Source organism: Malaclemys terrapin, chromosome 1 (assembly GCF_027887155.1).
Source record: "Malaclemys terrapin pileata isolate rMalTer1 chromosome 1, rMalTer1.hap1, whole genome shotgun sequence".
NCBI classification, from domain to species: domain Eukaryota; kingdom Metazoa; phylum Chordata; order Testudines; family Emydidae; genus Malaclemys; species Malaclemys terrapin.
Window position 1 is genome coordinate 294,629,482 of NC_071505.1, and position 25,268 is coordinate 294,654,749.

Here is a 25,268-nt window from a genome sequence, read left to right on the forward strand (position 1 = left end):
TATAAGCACATTAATTCAAGTTTAAAGTAGGGCTGTCGATTAATCGCAGTTAACACACGCGATTAATCGCAATTAATTTTTTTAGTTAATCGCAGCTTTAATTGCTCTGTTAAACAATAGAATACAAATTGAAATTAAATATTTTAGATGTTTCTCTACATTTTCAAATATATTGATTTCAAGTACAACACAGAATACAAAGTGTACAGTGCTTACTTTTTATTACAAATATTTGCACTGTAAAAAATGAGAAAAGAAATAGTATTTCAATTCACCTCATACACGTACTGTAATGCACTCTACCATAAAAGTGAAACTTACAAATGTAGATTTTTTTTTGTTACATAACTGCACTCAAACAAAACAATATAAAACTTTTGAGCCTACAAGTCCACTCAGTCCTACTTCTTGTTCACCCAATTGCTAAAACAAATAAGTTTGTTTACATTTATGAGTATAATACTGCCTGCTTCTTATTTACAATGTCACCTGAAAATGAGAACAGGCATTCACATGGCACTGTTGTAGCTGGCACTGCAAAGGATTTGTGCCACATTTGCTAAACATTTGTATGCCCCTTCATGTTTCGGCCACCATTCCAGAGGACACGCTTCCATGCTGATGACCTCGTTAAAAAAATGTGTTAATTAAATTTGTGACTGAACTCTTTTGGGGGAGAATTGTATGTCTCCTGCTCTGTTTTACCTGCATTCTGTCATATATTTAATGTTTTAGCAGTCTTGGATGATAACCTAGCACATGTCGTTGGTTTTAAAAACACTTGCACTGCAGATCTGACAAAACGCAAAGAAGGTACCAATGTGAGATTTCCAAAGATAGCTACAGCACTCAACCCAAGGTTTAAGAATCTGAAGTGCCTTCCAAAATCTGAGAGGGACAAAGTGTGGAGCATGCTTTCAGAAGTCTTAAAAGAGCAACACTCTGCTGCGGAAACTACAGAACCCGAACCCCCAAAAAAGAAAATCAACCTTCTGCTGGTGGCATCTGACTCAGATGATGAAAATGAACATGCATCAGACCATATGCTTTGGATTGTTATAGAGCAGAATCCACCATCAGCATGGATACATGTCCTCTGGAATGGGGATTGAAGCACAAAGGGACATACGAATCTTCAGCGCATCTGGCATGTAAATATCTTGTGACGCTAGCTACAACAATGCCATGCGAATGCCTGTTCTGACTTTCAGGTGACATTGTAAACAAGACGCGAGCAGCATTATCTCCTGCAAATGAACACACTTGTTTGTCTGAGTGATTGGCTGAACAAGAAGTAGGACTGAGTAGACTTGTAGGCGCTACAATTTTACATTGTTTTGTTTTTGAATGCAGTTATTTTTGTACATTATTCTACATTTGTAAGTTCAACTTTCATGATAAAGAGATCTCACTACAGTACTTGTAATGGGGGAATTGAAAAATACTATTTAGTTTTTTACAGTGCAAATATTTGTAATCAAAAATAGATATAAAATGAGCACTGTATACTTTGTATTCTGTGTTGTAATTGAAATCAATATATTTGAAAATGTAGAAAACATCCAAAAATATTTAAAGAAATGGTATTCTATTATTGTTTAACAGCACGATTAATCACAATTAATTTTTTTAAACTAGGGTTGTCAAGTGATTAAAGTCAAATCTTTCACTGATTTTAATTCACAAACCTATTAAAAACAACCTATTTTAGCCACTTTTTCCAGTTGATTTCACTGCAGAATTTTTAACCCTCAGCTGTTTATTTAACATGTTAAATCCCAGCCCTGCACCCAAACATACAATTTTCTGTAAACTTTTCTACACCTCATTTACTCCCTTCCTCTTCTCACCTCTTCCCCGACAGTTTCTTAGCTCTGAAGTTATGGAAGTTCCCTTTGTGAAATCCACTGCCAGTACCTCCAAGCACACACATGTATCAGGAGCAAGGTTAATGATGTAACGTCCAACCCACAGAACACAAATTTAAATGATTTTTAAGGGCATTTTTTCAGTGTTTAAATGCACCATAAAGGGGAGTATAGCTAGGTCACTGCATTTTAAATAACAGTAGCACAAGTGAATTTGTGCAGCACCTAGCACAAAGGGGACACAATCCCAATGGGGGCTTCTGGACTCCATTGTAATAAAAACTAATAAAAAGCTTCCACACAGACAGTGAACCCAACACACTGCCAATATACTAAAGAACCAGCAAGTGAAGGTACCTAGATACTAACTTAACTTGTCATTATCCCAGATATGACAAGTTAAAACAAACAAAATAGTGAAAAGTAAATTAGATTTTTTTTAAATGTCAATTTAGTGTGTGTTAGCACCAGAGTCAAGAGAATTATTATATTTGACTGAATTCCTTTAGCTTTTTTTTGTCACTTAAAACTGAATAATGCTGCAAGGTAAGCAAAATGACACACAAGATATCCCATTGGTTGGTTTGAGTTGAATTTCTCATAACACAGATGCTTTCCAGTGCCTTCCTATTATAGTGCCTTTCAGTACAGAGAAGCCAGACTGGGAAGATCTGTATGTTCACTTTTAGTATAATACAGTACACTAGACAACATGAAAGCATCATTGTATCACATATCAAGTTCCCATAAGTTTATATGCTGCAATGCAATTCATGAAGAAGTGCCAGAAGAAACACGCTGCTTTACAGATTTACTTACAAAACCTCTTCACCTGTTGGTTTAAACCCTACCAATTCCTTCACGGGCTCACTTAACTGTGCGACTTATTCATCAAAGTGGACAAAGGAAAAATGTAATACTGATCTCTTGGGAGAGATTTTATTAACTTACAATTGACATTCTAATTATCTGTATGTCAAGTCTGCCACACTTTAGGAAATATGCTTTAATGTTGATATACAAAGCTACATGATGCTTTTTAATAACACCAGAAACCATGAAGACTTAAGTGCTACAGTATATCTTGTAGTGATTGTTACATTGTCCCGATATTTAACTGGTCAAATCCGCCATGCACTTCTAGAAAGTTGCTGGGTTTATTCAAATGCACTATTTATGCATTATGATTGGTGTGCTCAAATCCATTCATTATACTGCAGATTAAAGGTCTCCAATAAAAAAATACCATTTCAATACATTCCTCCACATTATGAGTGCTAGAAAGTCTAGTCATCGTATTTATCTTTACTGAAGCTAATATGAATATACAATTAAAGTAACTTCAGATTTTATTCAGAAGAATCTATTTTCCAACAAAAACTTTGTTTTTGACAATAAATGAATGAATATTGCAAGCGACATTCTGCAGCAGAAGCTGGAGTGTTGGGACAGCAACTAAAAGTCTACATATCAGCAATACAGACACTTTTACATGAACTCTGACCATTTTTAATATTAACATTAAGAACCAGGTGCTTTAAAGTTTGTGCGCCTGTCAAGCAATTTAAAACCCCCACACAGAAAAAAAAAAAAAAAAAAAAAGAGGAAAAAACCCACAGAACACAGTATTTCAGAGACTATAACACTTTAGACACTTCCATGACAACTCAGATCAGATTGGCAACTGAAACTTAACATCCACCTGAGCTTGCTTTGCTAAGGTCACTATTTCTGAAAGTTTCACAACCTGGGGGGGAAAAGGAAATAAAGTTATAAAGAGATAATTCAAGAAATATTAACAGTTTAACAAATGACACTACTAAATTTTAGGAGTTCAACTAGACAGTCTATTTTAGAAAGTGATGTCAGAAAGCTTGCCATAAGAAAAAAAAAAACAGATTCATAGATTTAAAGGCCAGAAGAGACCATTGTGATCATGTAGTATGCATGACACAGGCTACAGGACTTTCCTGAATTTAATTTCTGCTTCAAGTCCAATACCTTTGGTTGAACTAGAGCATCTCTTTTAGAAAAAGTTTTCCCCTACTGTTACTCACACCTTCTTGTGAACTGTTTGAAAGGGGCCATCCTGATCATCACCACAAAAGTTTTTTTTCTCTGGCTGATAATAGCCCACCTTAATTGATTAGTTTTGTTAGAATTGGTATGGTAACACCCATTTTTTCAGTGTGTGTGCGCACGTGTGTATGTATCAGGGTTGGAAGGGACCTCAGGAGGTCATCTAGTCCAACCCCCTGCTCAAAGCAGGACCAATCCCCAGACAGATTTTTGCCTCAAATCCCTAAATGGCCCCCTCAAGGATTGAACCCTGGGTTTAGCAGGCCCATGCTCAAACCACTGAGCTATCCGTCCCCCTCATCCTACTGTATTTTCCACTGAATGCATCCGATAAAGGGGTTTTAGCCCACAAAAGCTTATACCCAAATAAATTTGTTAGTCTCTAAGGTGCCACAATGTACTCCTCGTTCTTTTTGAATTTAAGAAGTTTCCTGTGATGAAGAATTCACCACCACTCTTATTAAGTTGTTCCAATTGTTAATTACCTTCACTGTTAATATATGCACCTTATTTCTAGTCCACATTTGTCTAGTTTAGTAATCCATGCTGGCCACCTGGCATCTAACAGATGCTAATGATATTGTTTGTTCATAACTTTATAAAACCAACAAATTATGCATAAATAATCTACACAATCATGTGATCCTATTACTGTCACCCTCATTTTTCCCTCTTCCGTTTGTTACACCTACTTGCTGCATTATTTTAAAACAAAGCTCTTCAGGGAGTTAGGACTTGTCTACGAAGAGTTAATCTGGAAGTTGCATGTGAATAACACTCTTATTCTGGAACAGGAGTGCCTTGTTCCTGTTTAGTTTAAGCCACGTTGAAAGTGGGTTAAACTAAACAAGAACAAGCCACTCCCATTCCAGAACAAGAAAATGCCCATACATTGCACTTTAAAATTAATCCATGTTAATTTTCAAGTGTAGTCAAACCCTTATATTTTAATATACATTTATACAGTGCTCAGAACAATAGGCCTCAATCCAACTGGGGCCTCAGGGTGCTTTTTTAACACAAGTAAATATTCTCTGGAGAAATTTATGTTATTTTTAAACTACTAGTACCTTTTAAAATGATTTACCTGTTGGTATATAGGATATAATTTTAAATTAACAAAAATTAATTTGGGTCATGTTAACCTTGACAAATGTATTTCTTCGTTTATAAAATGGTACCAGTAGCTTTGGATGGTGGGCACCTTATACAAATGCAATATAGGTCTAAAACCCAAATTCTCTGCTGCAGAAGCATTGTAAGCTGATCAAGCCCTTGGTTGATCATTAACAGGATTTCCACTGTGCCTTTAAACTCAGTTTTGTGGATCAGGGTGAGTAGGTTGTTCCCCTGAACGCAGCTAGTTCTGGAGAGTTCAACCCCAGGAGCTAACATTACAAATGATTCAGATTATACACTGGTAGCACTTTTGCTTATTAGGGAGTTCAAATACTTACCTTGGCCTTGAACTACTAAAAGTGTTGACCTAAAAATACAGTACCAAGGAGGTGTGCACCATTAGAAGTGCAGCCTTTCAGATGAGATTTTCACTTGAGGTCCCCCTTCTGCCCATCTACAAAATTAAAGATCTCTTGGCTCTTTTATAAAAATAGGTAATAATCTGGTCAATATTCCTCTTTAGCAATATAGAGCAGGTTCCTAGTTTGGGGTAAAATAGATTCTGCCTATAAAGTTACGGCCCTACCAGTTAATTACTGCTTTGTGAAATACACCTCTACCCCGATATAACGCTGTCCTCGGGAGCCAAAGAAATCTTACCGCATTATAGGTGAAACCGCGTTATATCGAACTTGCTTTGATCCATCGGACTGCGCAGCCCCGCCCCTCCGGAGCGGTGCTTTACCACGTTGTATCCGTATTTGTGTTATATTGGGTCGTGTTATATTGGGGGTAGAGGTGTACTTTGGATACATAGTGTCAGTGATCTTCAAGGTTTCAAATATTTTATCCTAGACTCCTGTTTTAAGTTGACTGGGGGAAGATAGAACTTTACTAAGACTTCATATTAAAGCATACCATCTGTTATGAAGAGTTATGCAAAAAGCTCTTTCTTGCTCACCATTTTAGCAGCTTCATCCAAGTCATCACAAGCAAGGATTTTGAGGCCACTAGCTGTTATTAAAGCTTTGGCATCATCAACTCGTGTACCTGAAGAAAGAGAAGGAGTTTTAAACAACAGAATTCAGTACTGAATGAAATAATGACCCACTAACTATCCACTTCAATCAGAGACCATGTGAGCTGGTGATGATCAAGTTTTCCAGGACAGATCTACCAAGACATCTCAAAATTGAGATAAGTACAGTATACACTAGAAGGCATTTACAGTAGCCGCAAGTTAGATTTGCTGTTCTAAAATGTTAACTAAACAGTTACCAAAAAACAATATGGTAAGAAATAAATATTTAATAGAGTCATCAAGAAAAACACTGGATTTTAGATATTAGTATATATTTCTCTTTACAAAATATTCTTCTGTATACAAGCAATTTTGCTATGCATTAAGTGAACTGATAAACACAGTGATCACTATTATTAGTATTATTCTAGCACCTAGGAGCACTATTGACAAACATAAATCCAAAGACAGATTTACACAGTATTGAAGAGTGCTCACCTTGTAACCGAACAACAATAGGTATTTTTAGGTCCAAATCCTTTACTGCCATAATGATACCTTGTGCAATAACGTCACATCGCATAATGCCTCCAAAAATATTCACCAGAATAGCCAGTACCTACATACAGAAAACACGTAGGGTTATACATTTAATGATAGAACACACATCAAGTCCACCATCCTACTAGAATATTATGAAGAATTTTAACAAGCAGCAAATAGCCCATCACATCAGATAAAGGGATTCAGCCCACTCAGATGGGCAAAAATCAGTTCTAAAAATTCAAGCTCCAGAAATTCAATGCTAAGCACATGGTTTAAGAAAACCTTCATTCAATTCTACAAGAATTCAGCAGAAAAGTTACTCGTCTCTAAAATAATGTATGTCAGAATCCCGTTTATCCGATCTAATTGGGACTGGGAGAAAGATAATCAAAGATTCAGCTAATCTGGAATATGGGACAGTGTGAGGCTGCAGCACCATCTAGTGGCCAACATGAGAGATTGCCCGCTTCTGGACCAGTGCGCACTGTTAAGTTTATATGGAGTCAGATAATAGATGATCGAATAAACAGGGTTCTACTGTACTGCAAGACAATTATTGTAGGACTAAGTATTATCTAGATCATCCTTGGGGTAAGTGACTGTAGTGTGCGTTTGTTTGTGTTTGGGGGTTACTTGCTGTGTGCTGAGCTTGTGTTTGTCAGTTTGGTTGGTTGGTTGTTTGAAGGACCATGTGCTGTGGCTGGCAGTTGGAACCTGTGAGCTTCAAAGGAAGGTTTGAAAGCTAGAAGCCTCTGGTAAGTGGCTGAGCCTTAATCAGTGGGCGGGGCATTCATACAGGCCAGGGCTTTATAAAGCAGCGCACAAGCGACCAGGGAGCTTTTGCAAACAGGGGCTGCTAACTGGGAGTTTCGCAAGGGAGGTGGGAAGGGGGCGAGGGTCCCTTGCCGGTTCTATCTGTTTTCCCTTTATTCCCCTTAAAACCTATAAACCAACTACATTCAAAACTTCTTGCTTAAACAACCCTTTCAGCGGACAGGGGGCTGCAGACAGGAGTTTGACAGAGGGAGGTTTACGATGGTTAGGAAGACCCGCAACACTGTGCCAGCACTGCTTCTGTCTCCTCCACCTGCGCCAGTAGCCAGACAGAGCGCCTGAGCATGGATGCTTCTACCCAGATCCTGGTGTGGTTTTGCAGAGACTGTAACCTGCAATTTCCACTTACTGATATCCAGGCTGGGGGGACCATCCAATGTGAAAGGTGCCTGCTGGTGGAATCTCTCAGGCAGCAGGTGGGAGAGCTACAGGAGGAGGTGGCTAGGTTGAGGAGCATCCGAATCCACGAGCAATTCCTCGACAGTGTCCATGTGGAGACAGCTGAGGTAGCTGTCCCAGTACACAGGACTGCTGATACATCACTGGTGGAGGAGGAGATGGCTCAGGGTGGACACTGGCAGCTGGTTACTTCTGGCAGCAGGCAGTGCTCCACCCCTGCTCCAAACCCTCCCGCCGGCGTAATAGGTAACCGTTATGCTCTTCTTGATACAGGAAAGAAGGAATCACCCCCTACAGTAAAGGAGGAGAAGCCTCGTACCCCTAAGACTGGGAGGTCTGCTGCCACCACTGCGAATAGGAAACATAGGGTAGTGGTGGTCGGAGACTCTCTGCTGAGGGGGACGGAGGCGCCCATCTATCGCCCTGACATTTCATCTCGGAAGGTATGCTGCCTGCCGGGAGCCCGTATCCGAGACATTACGGAGGCATTGTCGAGGATTATCCAGCCCTCTGACTACTACCCCATGCTACTCATCCATGTGGGCACAAATGATATGCGCGGTGTGACACTCAGCGGATCAAGAGTGACTACAGGGCTCTGGGAGTACGGGTGAAGGAGTTTGGAGCGCAGGTGGTATTCTCTTCGATTCTTCCTGTCAAAGGTAGGGGCCCGGGCAGAGACAGATGCATCATGGAGATGAATGCCTGGCTGCGAAGATGGTGTCGCCAGGAGGGCTTTGGCTTCCTAGACCACGGGATGCTATTCGAGGAAGGACTGCTAGGCAGAGATGGCGTTCACCTTTCGAGGAGGGGAAAGACCCTATTTGGACACAGACTGGCTAACCTAGTGAGGAGAGCTTTAAACTAGGTTCGACGGGGACAGGTGAGCAAAGCCCACAGGTAAGTGGGGAACATGGAGACCTGGGAGATGGGTCGGAAACGAGAGGGAGTGTGGGCTATACTGGCAGAGAGAAAGGAGGGTAGGGACAAAACTGGGAGGAAAGATCAAACCAGTATCTTAGATGCCTATATACAAATGCGAGAAGTATGGGTAATAAGCAGGAAGAACTGGAAGTGCTAATAAATAAATACACCTGTGACATTGTTGGCATCACTGAAACTTGGTGGGATAATACACATGATTGGAATGTTGGTGTGGATGGGTACAGCTTGCTCAGGAAGGATAGACAGGGGAAAAAGGGAGGAGGTGTTGCCTTATATATTCAAAATGTACACACTTGGACTGAGGTGGAGATGGAAGTGTTGAGAGTCTCTGGGTTAGGCTAAAAGGGGTAAAAAACAAGGGAGATGTCATGCTAGGAGTCTACTACAGGCCACCTAACCAGGTGGAAGAGGTAGATGAGGCTTTTTTTAAGCAACTAACAAAATCATCCAAAGCCCAAGATTTGGTGGTGATGGGGGACTTCAACTATCCGGATATATGTTGGGAAAATAACACAGCGGGGCACAGACTATCCAACAAATTCTTGGACTGCATTGCAGACAACTTTTTATTTCAGAAGATTGAAAAAGCTACTAGGGGGGAAGCTGTTCTAGACTTGATTTTAACAAATAGGGAGGAACTCGTTGAGAATTTGAAAGTAGAAGACAGCCTGGGTGAAAGTGATCATGAAATCATAGAGTTTGCAATTCTAAGGAAGGGTAGAAGGGAGAACAGCAAAATAGAGACAATGGATTTCAGGAAGGCAGATTTTGGGAAGCTCAGAGAGCTGATAGGTAAGGTCCCATGGGAATCAAGACTGAGGGGAAAAACAACTGAGGAGAGTTGGCAGTTTTTCAAAGGGACACTATTAAGGGCCCAAAAGCAAGCTATTCCGCTGGTTAGGAAAGATAGAAAATGTGGCAAAAGACCACCTTGGCTTAACCACAAGATCTTGCATGATCTAAAAAATAAAAAGGAGTCATATAAAAAATGGAAACTAGGACAGATTACAAAGGATGAATATAGGCCAACAACACAGGAATGCAGGGGCAAGATTAGAAAGGCAAAGGCACAAAATGAGCTCAAACTAGCTACAGGAATAAAGGGAAACAAGAAGACTTTTTATCAATACATTAGAAGCAAGAGGAAGACCAAAGACAAGGTAGGCCCACTGCTTAGTGAAGAGGGAGAAACAGTAACAGGAAACTTGGAAATGGCAGAGATGCTTAATGACTTCTTTGTTTCGGTCTTCACCGAGAAGTCTGAAGGAATGCCTAACATAGTGAATGCTAATTGGAAGGGGGTTTGTTTAGCAGATAAAATAAAAAAAGAACAAGTTAAAAATCACTTAGAAAAGTTAAATGCCTGCAAGTCACCAGGGCCTGATGAAATGCATCCTAGAATACTCAAGGAGCTAATAGAGGAGGTATCTGAGCCTCTAGCTATTATCTTTGGAAAATCATGGGAGACGGGAAAGAGTCCAGAAGACTGGAAAAGGGCAAATATAGTGCCCATCTATAAAAAGGGAAATAAAAACAACCCAGGAAACTACAGACCAGTTAGTTTAACATCTGTGCCAGGGAAGATAATGGATCAAGTAATTAAGGAAATCATCTGCAAACACTTGGAAGGTGGTAAGGTGATAGGGAATAGCCAGCATGGATTTATGAAGAACAAATCATGTCAAACCAATCTGATAGCTTTCTTTGATAGGATAACGAGCCTTGTGGATAAGGGTGAAGCTGTGGATGTGGTATACCTAGACTTTAGTAAGGCATTTGATACGGTCTCGCATGATATTCTTATCGATAAACTAGGCAAATACAATTTAGATGGGGCTACTATAAGGTGGGTGCATAACTGGCTGGATAACCGTACTCAGAGAGTTGTTATTAATGGTTCCCAATCCTGCTGGAAAGGCGTAACGAGTGGGGTACCGCAGGGGTCTGTTTTGGGACCGGCTCTGTTCAATATCTTCATCAACGACTTAGATATTGGCATAGACAGTACGCTTATTAAGTTAATGGATGATACCAAACTGGGAGGGATTGCAACTGCTTTGGAGGACAGGGTCATAATTCAAAATGATCTGGACAAATTGGAGAAATGGTCTGAGTTAAACAGGATGAAGTTTAACAAAGACAAATGCAAAGTGCTCCATTTAGGAAGAAAAAATCAGTTTCACACATACAGAATGGGAAGAGACTGTCTAGGAAGGAGTACGGCAGAAAGGGATCTAGGGGTTATAGTGGACCACAAGCTAAATATGAGTCAACAGTGTGATGCTTGCAAAAAAAGCAAACATGATTCTGGGATGTATTAACAGGTGTGTTGTGAGCAAGACACGAGAAGTCATTCTTCCGCTCTACTCTGCTCTGGTTAGGCCTCAACTGGAGTAGTGTGTCCAGTTCTGGGCACCGCATTTCAAAAAAGATGGAGAAATTGGAAAGGGTCCAGAGAAGAGCAACAAGAATGATTAAAGGTCTTGAGAACATGACCTATGAAGGAAGGCTGAAAGAATTGGGTTTGTTTAGTTTGAAAAAGAGAAGACTGAGAGGGGACATGATAGCAGTTTTCAGGTATCTAAAAGGGTGTCATAAGGAGGAGGGAGAAAACTTGTTCACCTTAGCCTCTAAGGATAGAACAAGAAGCAATGGGTTTAAACTGCAGCAAGGGAGGTCTAGGTTGGACATTAGGAAAAAGTTCCTAACTGTCAGGGTGGTTAAACACTGGAATAAATTGCCTAGGGAGGTTGTGGAATTCCATCTCTAGAGATATTTAAGAGTAGGTTAGATAAATGTCTATCAGGGATGGTCTAGACAGTATTTGGTCCTGCCATGCGGGCAGGGGACTGGACTCAATGACCTCTCGAGGTCCCTTCCAGTCCTAGAATCTATGAATCTATGACAGGTGTCTAACCTGTTCTTAAAAATCTCCACTGATAGAGATTCCACAACCTCCCTGGGCAATTTATTCCAGTGCTTAACCACAAGGCAGATTTTCCTAAACTCCAACCTAAACTACCCTTGCTGCAATTTAAGCCCATTGCTTTTTGTCCTATCCTCAGAGGTTAAGGAGAGCAATTTTTCTCCCTCCTCCTTGTGACAACCTTTTATGTACTTGAAAACTGTTATGATATCCCCTTCTCAGTCTTTTCTTTTCCAGACTAAACAAACCCAGTTTTTCCAATCTTCCCTCATAAGTCATGTTTTCTAGACCTTTAATCATTTTTGTTACTGTCTTCTGGACTTTCTCCAATTTATCCACATCTTTTCTTAAATGTACCACCCAGAACTGGACACAATACTCCAGCTGAGGCCTAATCAGCATGGAGTAGAGTGGAAGAATTACTTCTCGTGTCCTGCTTACAACACTCCTGCTAATATATCCCAGAATGATGTTTGCCACTTAAACTTCAAAGACGCTCAGTGATTTATTTTTGTTTTTGAAAGGTTCTATATCTGCCCTTTAAGGCACCAAGAGTAGCAGGCACTAATAACCATTCCTGATTTGTAAAAAGTTAACTGAAATAAGATGCAAACCAAAGAGAACCTTTTGATCTCTAACAAGAAAGTAAAAATGACTGCACCATGACTTTTCTTGATAGTCTTGCTCAACCAATTTTCTGGAGAAAGCAATTACTTTTATTCAAAGAAAAAAAATAATTAAAACTCAACTATTAAAATCAGTGTCATGACTGTTCCATTTGCCAACAGTTTGGCCTTCCAGTTTAAGACAATCCTGCTAGAAGTATTCCCCAAACTAATACTTTGGCCTGTCACCTGTAACATGAACTCTGTTGAAGGACCTACATTAGAAGAGAGAATGAGCATGCTTTTTTTAGACTGAAGGTCATTAACTTTACCACCATGTCTTTGCAGATTACATTTAATGTTAGAAGTTAGATTATGAGTAAGAGGGCTGGGGCACAGGAAAATGACAATAATTCTTCTTGAGCTCTATTATACAGTCTGTATGAAGCTACTGCAAGTGACCAGTTCAACTGGACAAAATGCCCACTCAATATAGCGTGTGTTAAAATAAGTTCTCTAAATTAAGTTCTCTAACATAAGAAATAGTCATTTTCAAATACTTCAGCATATTGCAATGTTCATTCTTTTACTTTCCTAGATAAGGGATACAGCAGCTACCATACGGATGTCTTCAGCACCAGAAAATATGCTTTAACACAATATATAGGTGGTAGGGAAAGCAACCAAACAGGCAAACAAACTCAGCTTAGAACAAAAAGAAAAGCTACATTTTAAAAAGGTAGTTCTTCAGCATTTTAGCCCCCTTTAAACAAAGTCAAGTTTATTGAAACAGTTTTAAATTATTTTAGTCAAAAGGAAAAAGTTATGATCTTCTCTCCTCAAACAAGCCTAGATGGCAAAGAGCCCAAGGCTACGGGACTGTGAGGTTAAAAGTACTTTCAGAACTTGACTGCCTCTCTCAGAGGAAGACAAGGTGGGTGAGGTAACATCGGTTATTGGACCAACTTCTGTTGGGGAGAGAGAAAGAAGCTTTCGAGCCATACAGAGCTCTTCAGACGAGACCTAGAAAGGAGGGAAGCACAGTGTTGGTATTCAGTAGCTGAAGCCAACTCAGGCTACTTCCAGAAGCTCTTCTTCACAGCATTCTGGGCTAGCCTTGTGCTGATCTTAAGGGGATTTTCTAGCTACAGAAAAGATTGGAGGCATTCACCAAATGCCTGAATGAGACAAAGAAGACAATCCCTTTATAGATGCCTGATCCCAGGCAAATGACAGCAAGCATGCTCATCTGTGTACATGATTCATCAGGTCAAGTTTTCTGTACTTTTTCCTAAATGCATTCAATCATTTTAAGATTTTAAATGCTGCTTTACACTGGACAGAGGTGTTCACTGAGCTACCACAATGACTCAAGGGAGTCATTTATTCTGAGGATGCTACAAGTTCAGAGCCATTGGTGTTCACCCATCACCTTAAAATGTATCCAAGTCAAGTCATCTATCATTGTGCTGTCTAACCTCCTTTAATAGGTGACGAACACAACCCAGTTTAAAACCCATCTGTTGTCAGAACTACCTTGATGGCGTATCTGAGGACATCCCCATGCATGAGTTTTAAAAATGTATTTACAGCCTGCTGTGAAGAGATTCCACAGAACACCATCATTTTAATCTGCATACATTTAAGTTAAATTTTAAAGCCCTTGAAATGCTATGATCATAGAGAACAAAATTAACAAGGAAAAATGGTAAGAACTGTGACCTTATTAGCAGTTAAATGGCAATCATTTAATTTTTTTTTAAGACATGAAAGTCTTTCACAAAATTAAATGTACATTAAAGCCGCTTTAAGCTATACATGCAAGCATCATTTTTCAGTCAACCAGCCAAATGACTAAAATTTGAATATTCTTTTCTTCTTTAATTTAATACCTGAAAAATATTTTGGTCTTTACATTAAATTAAATACCTGAAATTGGATTCCAAATAAATACCCTTCACAGGGACTATTATGTCATGACTTCTTGGTCCTTGACCAGACATTATGTCAACATGTATAGAACATGCTCCATGGGGAGGTTATGCCAGGGGTTTACCAAATACTGTTGATGAAATCATTCCATTGCTACTGGCCACCTTGTATCAAGACTGTTTTCTCAATAGTTTTCATCAGGCAAAGTGTTTTTAGGGTTTAAGAGGAGACAGGCTTCAGCCAAGTTTACTATAGTTTGGTATGGTTCCTATCAATTCCTGTTGTGGGGTGCTTGAACAAACATGAAATCTTGGGATCCCAGCACCCAGTGGTGACGAGCAATTTAGCTTCTATCAAAGAGCTGTTTTGTCAGCAAGCCATCCAAGCATTCACTCTGTGTATTTACACTGCAGCAGCAGATAAGCCAGCCTGAAAGAAAGTAGATGGTCCTAGCCCACCACACATTGAACATGCATTCCTACTACTACCCAAGAGAGTTTACAGCATTAAGTAGGCTCTCAATGCACTTTCATGTATAGAATGTTGACGGAAAACACTGTGAAGAATCTTTCATCTGAAGAGCTATGCAGAAGTAACGTTACCTACTTTATCTTGATTTATAACCTTAGAAAGGAACAGAAGTGTTTTACCCTAATCCTTCATCTTAACATGACAGTGCACCAAGGTCACTGTGTGAACTAGGAGTCAGTACTCCTATCATGCTGCAACCCTTTGGTTACACAAAGCTGGTCAGCTCTCATCTCTCCACAGCTAACTCAGCATTTCCTCCCCTACTAACCTCAGCCACCTCAGGCTTTTAATGCAGCACATATCGCTGTACTAGTCATCTCTGTTTCCTACCATCAATCTCTGCACCTCTGCTTCCTGTCCACCTCACCTATTGCCCAGGGACACATCTCCTACCTTTTTCCCAGCTCCCACAAACCTCCATCCCTCTGGAATCACCCGCTTCTCATCACCACAACCCTCCAGCTGCATAACTGTCACTAGCCATCTGATTTCTTCTTCACTCAGCATTCCACAAAAAGATAATAGTATTGTTCTTAATTGTACTAATCTCTCCCTTCATCCGCTAAATGCCCCACTGTTATACAGAACCACAACTTACATCCATTGTTTCTGCCAGCCAGCCCTTTTTGCTGCAGCCTTAACCCTCAATGGAGGTGGAATACAAGCAAGCAGTGATACCATGGATACCAAGTTCTACTTGCCAGCGTGACTGATAATACAAAGTCAAAGGGGTACTTCATAAGCAAAACCAGAATTGCACTAGTGACTCACTTCAACCTCTTCTCCATTCTGCAGGGAGAGATGAAATACTCCAAAAAGATACTGATGAGTACTCATGGGCAATACTGCTTTGTGATGTGCTTTGAAATTGAGCACACTGAAGGAATGATTTAATTCAGGAGGAAAAAACAGGATTGGGGGTTCAGGGAAAGAAGTTTGGGAGGAGAGGGATGGGAAGACGGAACAGAGTGACCTTTTTAAAACCAAGTATCAGAGGGGTAGCCGTGTTAGTCTGAATCTGTAAAAAGTAACAGAGGGTCCTGTGGCACCTTTAAGACTAACAGAAGTATTGGGAGCATAAGCTTTCGTGGGTAAGAACCTCACTTCTTCAGATGCAAGGCATCTTCTTCTTGCATCTGAAGAAGTGAGGTTCTTACCCACGAAAGCTTATGCTCCCAATACTTCTGTTAGTCTTAAAGGTGCCACAGGACCCTCTGTTACTTTTTAAAACCGTCACTGGATGATTGGGGAGAAAATGTGAGCAGGTAGTGGGTGGCTGAAGGCCTCAAACTTAAAGTGAAACGTTGTTAGTGCCAAGTGCCAAATAAACTCAGCTTTCTTTCATGGTATTACTCCTATCCATCAGTAAATGTATGTCACTAGGGAAGCCAGAGTTCTTCCTCCTGTTGCCCAAAATTATACTCAGTTAATCTTTAATTAACATTCAAATAAAATTTATATATTATTCCAACTGAGGTTCAAAGATCCTGGAACTCTTCAAAATAGTACTGGGACATGTGTATCCTTCCAGACAAGTTATCAAAATAATTTTATCTTGCAATGTTACTATGTTACCAAATAGCACCTTAGAATCTTAACGTTGATGTTCAAATCAGACAATACCCATTACAATCTAAGTCTGGAATCCTACAACTGGATCTGCATAAATATACGCGTGCACCAGCATGAATCTAGTTGCAGGTTTGGTACCCAAGTCAGAGATGGACAAGAGTCTAACATGACACCAACATACATACAATTTCAAATTCCTTTTCAAACAAAGAAAAGACATACTTAGGATATTCTAGGAAACCCCATATTAGCCTAGCTGGCCACTGATCTAAGTACAAATAATTTTGGTATTGCTAAAGAAATTCTGCTGTAAAATAAGACAGCCTGGTTTGAAATCACTTAGTTTATTCAGCAAGGACAGTTAAACAGATTTAAGGATTTTTAAAAGGATAATAACAGCACCTCAGTACTTGCTTACAGTACTACAGATGCGATTTTTGAAACTGGGGATCAAGTTACTGGTGTTGTTCATTTGAGTCTGCTAAGTGTATTTGCGCTTAAAAAAGTACACTAGAGCTGAAACTGCGAAGATAATTAAACGGTAAGCTGTTTACTATTTATTCTGAATACATGTAACAATGCATCTGCTCTATGTTTATACTGCATCTAAATGACTTTCATCAGCTCCTAGAGAATAACTGTTTCTATTTAATTTGCTACTATCTTTAACCTCCCTTCAAATTACATAGGAAAGTGTTACTTTATTTATTCCCTTTTCTCATGCTAATTCTATTAGAAAATTCTAGTTTTGTTTTTAAAAGGAGTATTTTTAATTCCCACTTAAAAAATGACTTGCAAAGAAGGGAGTTTGGTAGCCTCCTCCTTTTAATAAAAAACTTTATACATAAAAATGTTTTTTTCAGAACAGGGCTTGCTACTTCTCCCCTCCCTCAGATACATTACAAGTGTTAAGTATCCTCTACTAATTTTGCCAGTTAACTGCTTTGGAAAAAATAGAGAACTACTGTGAATTACATCACAACTGTCTGAAATCTGTGCAATTGACAGACATTTTGAGAAAAGGCTCTGTGGGAGATTCAAATACTCATGCTTGTCCCTTCAACTGAGGGCTGAGAGACTTCCTACTTCAGTTCTCCTTCCTGTTCTTTGCTGAAGGACTGAAGACTGATATTCCTGGCAAGTAAGAAACATGTAGGAAAAAACCTTAACATGTTTTTCAGGCACATTGTAAAGTAGCAAAGACAGCACAGTTCTCCCCTCTTTGTAGCTCACCTTTAAAATCTATGTCTACTAGTGGAAACATACAATACATACATTGTCATAAGGCATTTTAAAGTAATTATTCAACAGTGCAGAACTTTGAAATACTAATCCTTGTTTTTACCTTTTTATCTGAAGTAATAAGTTTAAAGGCTTCTGTTACTTGATGTACTGTAGCGCCACCGCCAACATCAAGGAAATTTGCTGGAGTGCCTCCGTGAAGTTTAATTATATCCATTGTGGCCATAGCCAAACCAGCACCATTCACTATAAGAAAAAAAGTTACAGTTAAGAACTCCATTAGCAGCAAGTACATCAAAGGATTCTACATAATAGCTGTTTAGAACATACATACCTAGACACCCTATGTTTCCGTCTAGTCCTATGTAGTTGAGGTCTGCTTTAGCTGCATCCTTGTCTCTCTCATCCTCCTGTGTCCAGTCCTGCAGATCAAAGATTTTCTGCTGACGATAGAACGCATTGCTATCAAAGTTTATCTTTGCGTCCATACACATCACTTGGGAAAACAAACAAAAAAATTGTTTAATGCCTTTATCTTTAAAAAGGTGAAATACTTCTCTGAAATACTTATTCTATTGTATATTAGGGCACCAAATAATTCTTTTTTGGGCTAACATGCTAACTCATGCAGCCTTCATTCCATAAATTTCAAGGCCAGAAGGGACCATTGCGATCATCTAGTCTGGCCTTCTATATAAAACACAGGCCATAGAACTTCCCCAAAATAATTTCTAGAGCACATATATAGAAAACATTCCATCTGGATTTTAAAATTGCCAGTAGTTGAGAATCCACAGGACCCTTGGTAAATTGTTCCAATTATGCCTTACCATTATTAATATATTCTTCATTTCCCGTCTGAATTTGTCTAGTTTCAACTTCCAGCCACTGGATCTTATTACATCTTTGTTTGCTAGACTACAGAGCAGTTTATCATCAATTTACTGTTCCCCACTTATTTATATAGACTAATCAAGTCACTCCTTAACCTTCTCTTTGTTAAGCTAAACCAGGGATCGCTAACCTTTGGCACATGGCTTGCCAAAGTAAACACCCTGGCGGGCGAGGCCTGCAGCGGTTTGCCGCTGCAGGCCAATGGAGGCTCGGGAAGCCGCAGCCAGCACATCCGCGCTGCTTCCCGCAGCCCCCATTAGCCTGGGACTGAGAACCACGGCCAGTGGGAGCCACAGTCGGCCAAATCTGTGGACGAAGCAGGTAAACAAACCGGCCTGGCCCGCCACGGTGCTTACCCTGGTGGGCCGCGTGCCAAAGGTTGCTGATTCCTGAGCTAAACTGACTGAGCTCCTTCAGTCTACTCACTATTAAGGCACATTTTCTAATCCTTCAATCATTCTCATGGTGCATCTCTGAACCCTCTCCAATTTATCAACACTCTTCTTGAACTGTAGGCATCAGAACTGGACACAGTAATCCAGCAGCGGTCGCACCAGTGCCAAATACAGAGGTAAAAGAACCTCTCTACTCCTCCAAGATTCTCTTATTTATGCAAGCAAGGATCACGATAGCCCGTTAGGACACAGCATCGTACTGGAAGCTCATGTTCAATGGAATACTCATCATGAGCCCCAAATTTTTTCCAGAGGCCATGATTCCCAACACAGAGTCCCACATCTTGTAAGAATGGCTTATACAGTGGAGTCGCATCTTATGCGGGGGTTAGGTTCTAAAGTCAGCATGTAAGGCAAAAATCGCATATAGTCAAAATTACCCTTGAAAATCCCTTAAATTGCCCATAAAGTACAGTATACTTACATGGTTTTGTGTATACAACCCTGTACAGAAGTACGTATAATGTATATAGTAATGTACAGTATATAATAGAGTACATATGCAAAATATAATTTTACAGTATTGTATTTTTAATTACAGGGGGTCGTCAGGGCTTGATGTCGATCCAGGAGACACGGAGGTGATGGAGAGCGAGTCGCGGACGAAGTGGTTGGCTCTGGTTCAGCTCGAGAAGTTGATTGTGTAGGCTCATCTGCTGCTGGTTGTTTTTCCTTGGGGGGGGGGGGGGGGGGGGAGAAAAACCTAGTGATCAGCAACTGTCGCTGTTGTCTCTTGAGCTGCTCAAACATTTCTTGATATGGTCTCAAATCGTCCGTAATACTATTTGTGATTTTGAGGCTTCGTTCCATAGAGGGATAGTATTCAGAAATTAAATCATTCAAGTGTTTCGCTACTTGGAACACTTCAGCAAATTTAGGAAGATTCCAACTTGCTGGCTCTTCTTGTTCGTCATCATCATCATCATCTTCGTCTTCTGTAGACTATTTTATCAGTTCCTTTAACTCTTCGTTAGTCAATGTTTCTCTATGGCTCTCAATTAATTCTTCAATTTCTTCTTCAAGGATGTCGACGAAGCCATCACCACTCACTTGCCTGGCCACCTGAACAATGCATTTCACTTCTTTGTCAATGGTCGGGAAACCTTTAAAATCATTCACACATTCTTTCCATAGGTTTTGCCAACATGCAATGACTGTTTCAGGCTTGATTGCCTCCATTGCCTGTTTAATATAAGTGATGCAATCGGCAATGTTTAAGGACTTCCAAGACTCCATCCCATTAAGATTGGGATCAACATCCATAGCACTACGTATCCGTGAGAACGTAAGCCTTGTGTATGTGGCCTTGAAACAGTGAATCACGCGTTGGTCGAGAGGATGGCTGTGGTACTGGGGGGGGAAAGGGGAGAAAGACGACTTCAACGTCGTTATGTGCAAACCGGAGTGTCGCAGGGTGGCCAGCAGCATTGTTTATGATCAGCAACACTTTAAAATCAAGTCCTTTCTCTTCGAGGTACCGCTTGACCTCCGGAATGAAACACTTGTGGAACCAATCCAGAAATATTGCTGCCATCACCCAAGCCTTTTTATTTGATTGCCAGAACACAGGCAGGAGATTTTTTTTCTTGCCTTTTAGGGCACGGGTATTTGCAACCCTGTAGAACAAGCCCGGCTTTATTAAATGCCCAGCAGCATTGCCACAAAACAACACAGTCACATGGTCTTTAGCTGCTTTGAAGCCAGGGGCTTGTCTTTCTGATTTTGAAATATAAGTGTGGTTGGGCATTTTTTTTCCAGAAGAGCCCAGTCTCGTCAGCATTAAAAACTTGTTCCGGAAGATAGCCCTTTTCTTCCATGATTTTCTCTAATTGTTCGGGGTAGGCTTTTGCTGCCTCTTCATTGGCAGATGCAGCTTCACCAGTAGTCTGCACGTTTTTGGGGTTGAAGCGGTTCCTAAAACTGTTAAGCCAACCTTGGCTGGCTTTGAATTCTCTCTCATCAGAAGGCTGTCCCTCTTCAGCAGAAGGTTTGAACAGCGTGTAGAGGTTAAGAGTCTTTTCTCGCAATGTGTTGCCATCAATGGGCACGTTTACAATTCATGTCTTCCAGCCATAAGTTTAATGCCTTTTCAGTCTTCACTAAAGTCTTATCACGCACCTGGCTTGTCACCTTAGCAGTTATTGGAGCACTTGATGCCTCGGCTTGGCAAATTTCTCTCTCTCGAATCTTGATGGCACAGACGCTAAATTTGTTGCGGCTATATTTACGCGCCACATTGGAGACCGACATACCGTCTCTCAATAAGTCCAACACAGCCAGTTTTTCCTCCAACGTTGGAACAGATCACTGTTTCTTCGGTTGAGCACCAGATGAAGTAGTTGGCTTGGGTTTAGGGGCCATGTTATACGAAAAATACGTATCTTTAAACACTAGAATCACACTCAGTGCGGCGAGATGCTCACACTAGGAGAGGCACGCAGGAACTGAGAACGACTGAGGGAACAGCAGATTCACGTCTCCCATCTCATGCTCACTCTGGGGCATACGCTCTGACTGGAATGGTGGGTGGAATCGCCCGCACTATTTACAGCTATCTTGCTGTTTTTCTTTTTTTTGCCGAGTGCGTATAGTTGAATTCGCACACGTTAAATGCGCGTATGATGCGACTCACCTGTACTCTTTTCTCCTAGATGTATTAAATGCATGTGGTTTGCTTTTGCCCAGTTTACCAAGTGATCCAGATCACTAGCAGTGACCTGTCCTCTTCTTTATTTACCACTTCTTTATTTACCATTCCTCCAATTCGTGTGTCATCTGCAAACTTTATCAGTGACGATTTTGTGTTTTTGTCCAGATCACTGATCAAGGTGTTAAAAAGCCTCAGGCCAATCAATCAATCCCTGCGGGACCTTACTAGAAACACAACTGCTTGATGATGACTCCCCATATACAATTGTATTTTGAAACCGATCAGTTAGTCAGTTTTTAAACTATTTGATGTGCCATATTAATTTTGTAATGTTCTAGTTTTTCAGTCAAAATGTCTACCAAGTCAAATGCCTTACAGAAGAGTTTTGAGTATATTACATCAACACTATTACCTTTAGCAAACTTGTAATCTCATAAAAAAAGTTAATTTGACAGGATCTATTTTCCATAAACCTATGTTGATTGTTAATCAACCCAATTACCTTCCTTCAATTCTTGAGTAATTGAGTCTTCTATCAGTTGCTCCATTATCTTGCCCAGGATCAATGTTAGACTGACAAGCCCATAACTAGCCAGGTCATCCTGTTTACCCTTTTAAATATTGGCACAACACTAGTTTTCTTCCAAATGTTACTGTAAATCAACATTAATGGTTCAGCAAACTCCTCAGCAAGCTCTTTTAAAACCCTGGGATGCAAAGTTCTGCTAAAAATACTTCAGGCAAATATCACAGGACTAGCTAATACCAGATTACCTCACATTAGAGGCATTACCTGATCTCTGGCCTCCTAACTTGCAAGTACCTTTACACGTATAAATGCATTTTTTGAAGAGCGATTTTTACAATATTTGTTGCATTTTTAGTAATAATGTGTCTAGAATAGTTAACACAAACTCAAATAAGGGTATGTCTACACTTACCTCGGGAGCGATCGATCCAACAAGGGTCGATTTATCGCGTCTAGTAAAGACGTGATAAATCGACCGCCGAGCGCTCTCCTGTCAACTCCGGTACTCCACCGGAGCGAGAGGCGCAGGCGGAGTCAACAGGGGAGCGTCAGAAGTCGACTTACCACAGTTGAAAACGGCGTGGTAAGTAGATCTAAGCACGTCGACTTCTGCTACGTTATTCACATAGCTGAAGTTGCGTAACTTAGATCCATCTCCCACCCAGTGTAGACCAGGCCTAAGAAACTGTGCACCAGATTAATCCTTCCATCATGCCCTTTGTGTATCTTTAAAAAAGCCACCCACTTAGGCTTCTGCTTTTAAATTAAACCTATGTGCTTCTTAAAGAGAGCATATAACTAAGTCAAAAGAAATGCAGAAAGTCTCAGAACACCAAGGAAGTTTTTCCCACAGATAGCATAGGGACATTGGGGAAGATGATATTAAAAGCCTAAGCAGACTCCTCGCATCGATGAAATGCCATGTATAAGGTTAAGATTTTGTCACAGTTATTTTTAGTAAAAGTCACGTACAGGTTACGGGCAAGAAACAAAAGTTCATGAAGCCCACAGAATTATTGGGTGGGGAGCTGGCTGAGGGGGGGACAACTAAAGCCCAGGCCCCAAGGGGGGAGAAGAGATCCCAAACCCCAGTCCATGGGGTGGTGAGGAGGAGTCCAGCTGGAAGCTCCGCCCTCCTTCCCCACCCCCACAAAAGCAGCTGAGAACTCCGGGCCCCCTTTCTTCCCTCTTGCAGCAGCTGGAACCTCTGGGAACCCTTTCCTCAACCTCCCGCCACGGGGGGGGGAAAAAGCTAAAAATGTCACGAGGTCTCTGAAGGTCACAGAATCCATTACAACCTTGACCTCTGACAATCTTACTTAACCATGTACTAAGGAAACTGACAAAAAGGAGACCCAATTACGCTAGGTCTAAGTTCAGAATACGAAGCAATTTCACTAAAAAAAGTGACATACAATACAGTCTTCATCCTAACACTCTTGTATAAAAAAGTGCACTGAACTGCCTGCACAAAACCAGATGTGCAAATCTGAACAGCAAGGATCAAGCTGAGACTAATACTGAAAATGTTTAAGGAGGAACAGTAGAGATGTGCCGATTCCTACAACATTCCAGCAGATTTCAAAAGAAATACTTACTAACAACAAAAATACAAACCTGTAGTGGCTGAAAGACACTTCAAGTGTGTAGCTGTACTTTCACCCCACCATCACAGATACTGGGGAAAGTTAAGACAAATGAGAAACAAGAGAAGGTGCAAATGCCCAATCTAACCGTAGAACTCTACTAAAAGGACTATAATTGGTTATTATTTAAACTACATTTCCAAATTAAGGTAGTGTTTTCATTATAACTTAACTACACACCAAGAAACTGCATGAAATGCTGTAAGAAGCTTTGGGTGAAGGAAGTATAGCTATAATTTAACCTTTGTTGTATCTGAATTCAAGCTGTCTGAACAAGTCTTCTAAGACTATCAGTTGCCTTTAAGGCAGGTATTCTTAATTGCTGCAAAGTCAAAACTGAAGAAAAGAAATATCTTCTAAAGAAGCAATATTTTATACACAGACTTTTGAGATAGCTTTATTTCAGAGAGGAGAGTTTAAAATAATCCACATCTGATTAAAAACTGCATTTCTTGGGTATCCTGTAGTCATAGGCATAGTTTGACTTCTATATTGGGCGAGAAGAGACAGCTCCAGTCTGGCCAATGCAGCTGCGCGGGGGGGGGGGGGGGGGGGGGGAGGAGACTGATAAATTCTGTACCTGCCCGAGGCTTGCAGTTTGGGGGGCAACACCCAGTGTTCCCCCAAACTACACCCATGTCTGTAGTCTCTTCAGAGTAGGAGATCTAAATTAAGGAACAAACCCAACTCAGACAAGAAACAATCTTTTGGATTTAGTTATCTGTGTTTGGGCATCGAGAGAGTATCTACTGCTGGCAACGTAAGAGGTAGGCAACTAACCCTAAAGAGCAAAGTGCCTTCAAGCACCTAGAGTACATTTGGCAAGGAAGTGGGGTTAAGACATTACACTTCCTTCAGTGTCTAAGATGAAGAATCAGAAGTCACTAGTATTTTGGGTTGCTCAGTTTTTGGGTGCCAGCTCGAAAAAAATCTTAGATGGGCCCAATTTTCAGAAAGGGCCTAATGTCTGAAAATTGCACTTTCAAAGTGCTTCAGGTTGGGCACACAAAAGTGAAGTCACTTCTTAAAACGTTGTCTAAAGAGTTAAACATCAAAGCCAAAGGGAATAAGATAAATTTGTAGTTAAAGAACTACAAGAGCTTGGATTCTTTCCAAGAGGAAAATCTATTACTGCACACAATTGAATGCAACTTTGTTCTTATTCTTCTCTCAGGAAAAAATACTTATTCTGATAGACTACACTACCAAAGCTTGTTATAACACCAGTGTCAATCTCAATCTGAATGTTAAACCTTGGTTGCCTTTATGGATTACCATGCATGCAGCATTAGGATGCATTCAGTAATAGCAGTATGGTCCACTAGTTTTGTATGCTCTGAGAATGTATATTTACAGCACAAATATTTCACATAAATTACTTTAAGTCCCACCTTAATTACTATTCAAAAACGGATTTGAACATCTAAATATATAGGGCGTTAGCATGAATACTGCAGTCCACATTTACAATAAAA

General features: G+C 40.3%; 1 protein-coding gene across 2 annotated transcripts in view; it reads right to left on the reverse strand.

Moving 5' to 3' along the window:
• Positions 1-2,793: 2,793 nt before the first annotated feature.
• SUCLA2 (succinate-CoA ligase ADP-forming subunit beta) overlaps positions 2,794-25,268 on the reverse strand; it is a 50,257-nt gene continuing 27,782 nt past the window's right edge. For both annotated transcript variants that reach the window (XM_054014666.1, XM_054014674.1), the window contains 5 exons: positions 17,954-18,115; positions 17,723-17,865; positions 6,586-6,706; positions 6,028-6,116; positions 2,794-3,615 (listed from right to left, as the gene is read on the reverse strand). In XM_054014666.1, coding sequence (XP_053870641.1) covers positions 3,541-3,615; positions 6,028-6,116; positions 6,586-6,706; positions 17,723-17,865; positions 17,954-18,115 — 590 coding nt within the window. In that variant the 3' untranslated portion in view covers positions 2,794-3,540. The remainder of the gene's footprint in view (positions 3,616-6,027; positions 6,117-6,585; positions 6,707-17,722; positions 17,866-17,953; positions 18,116-25,268) is intronic.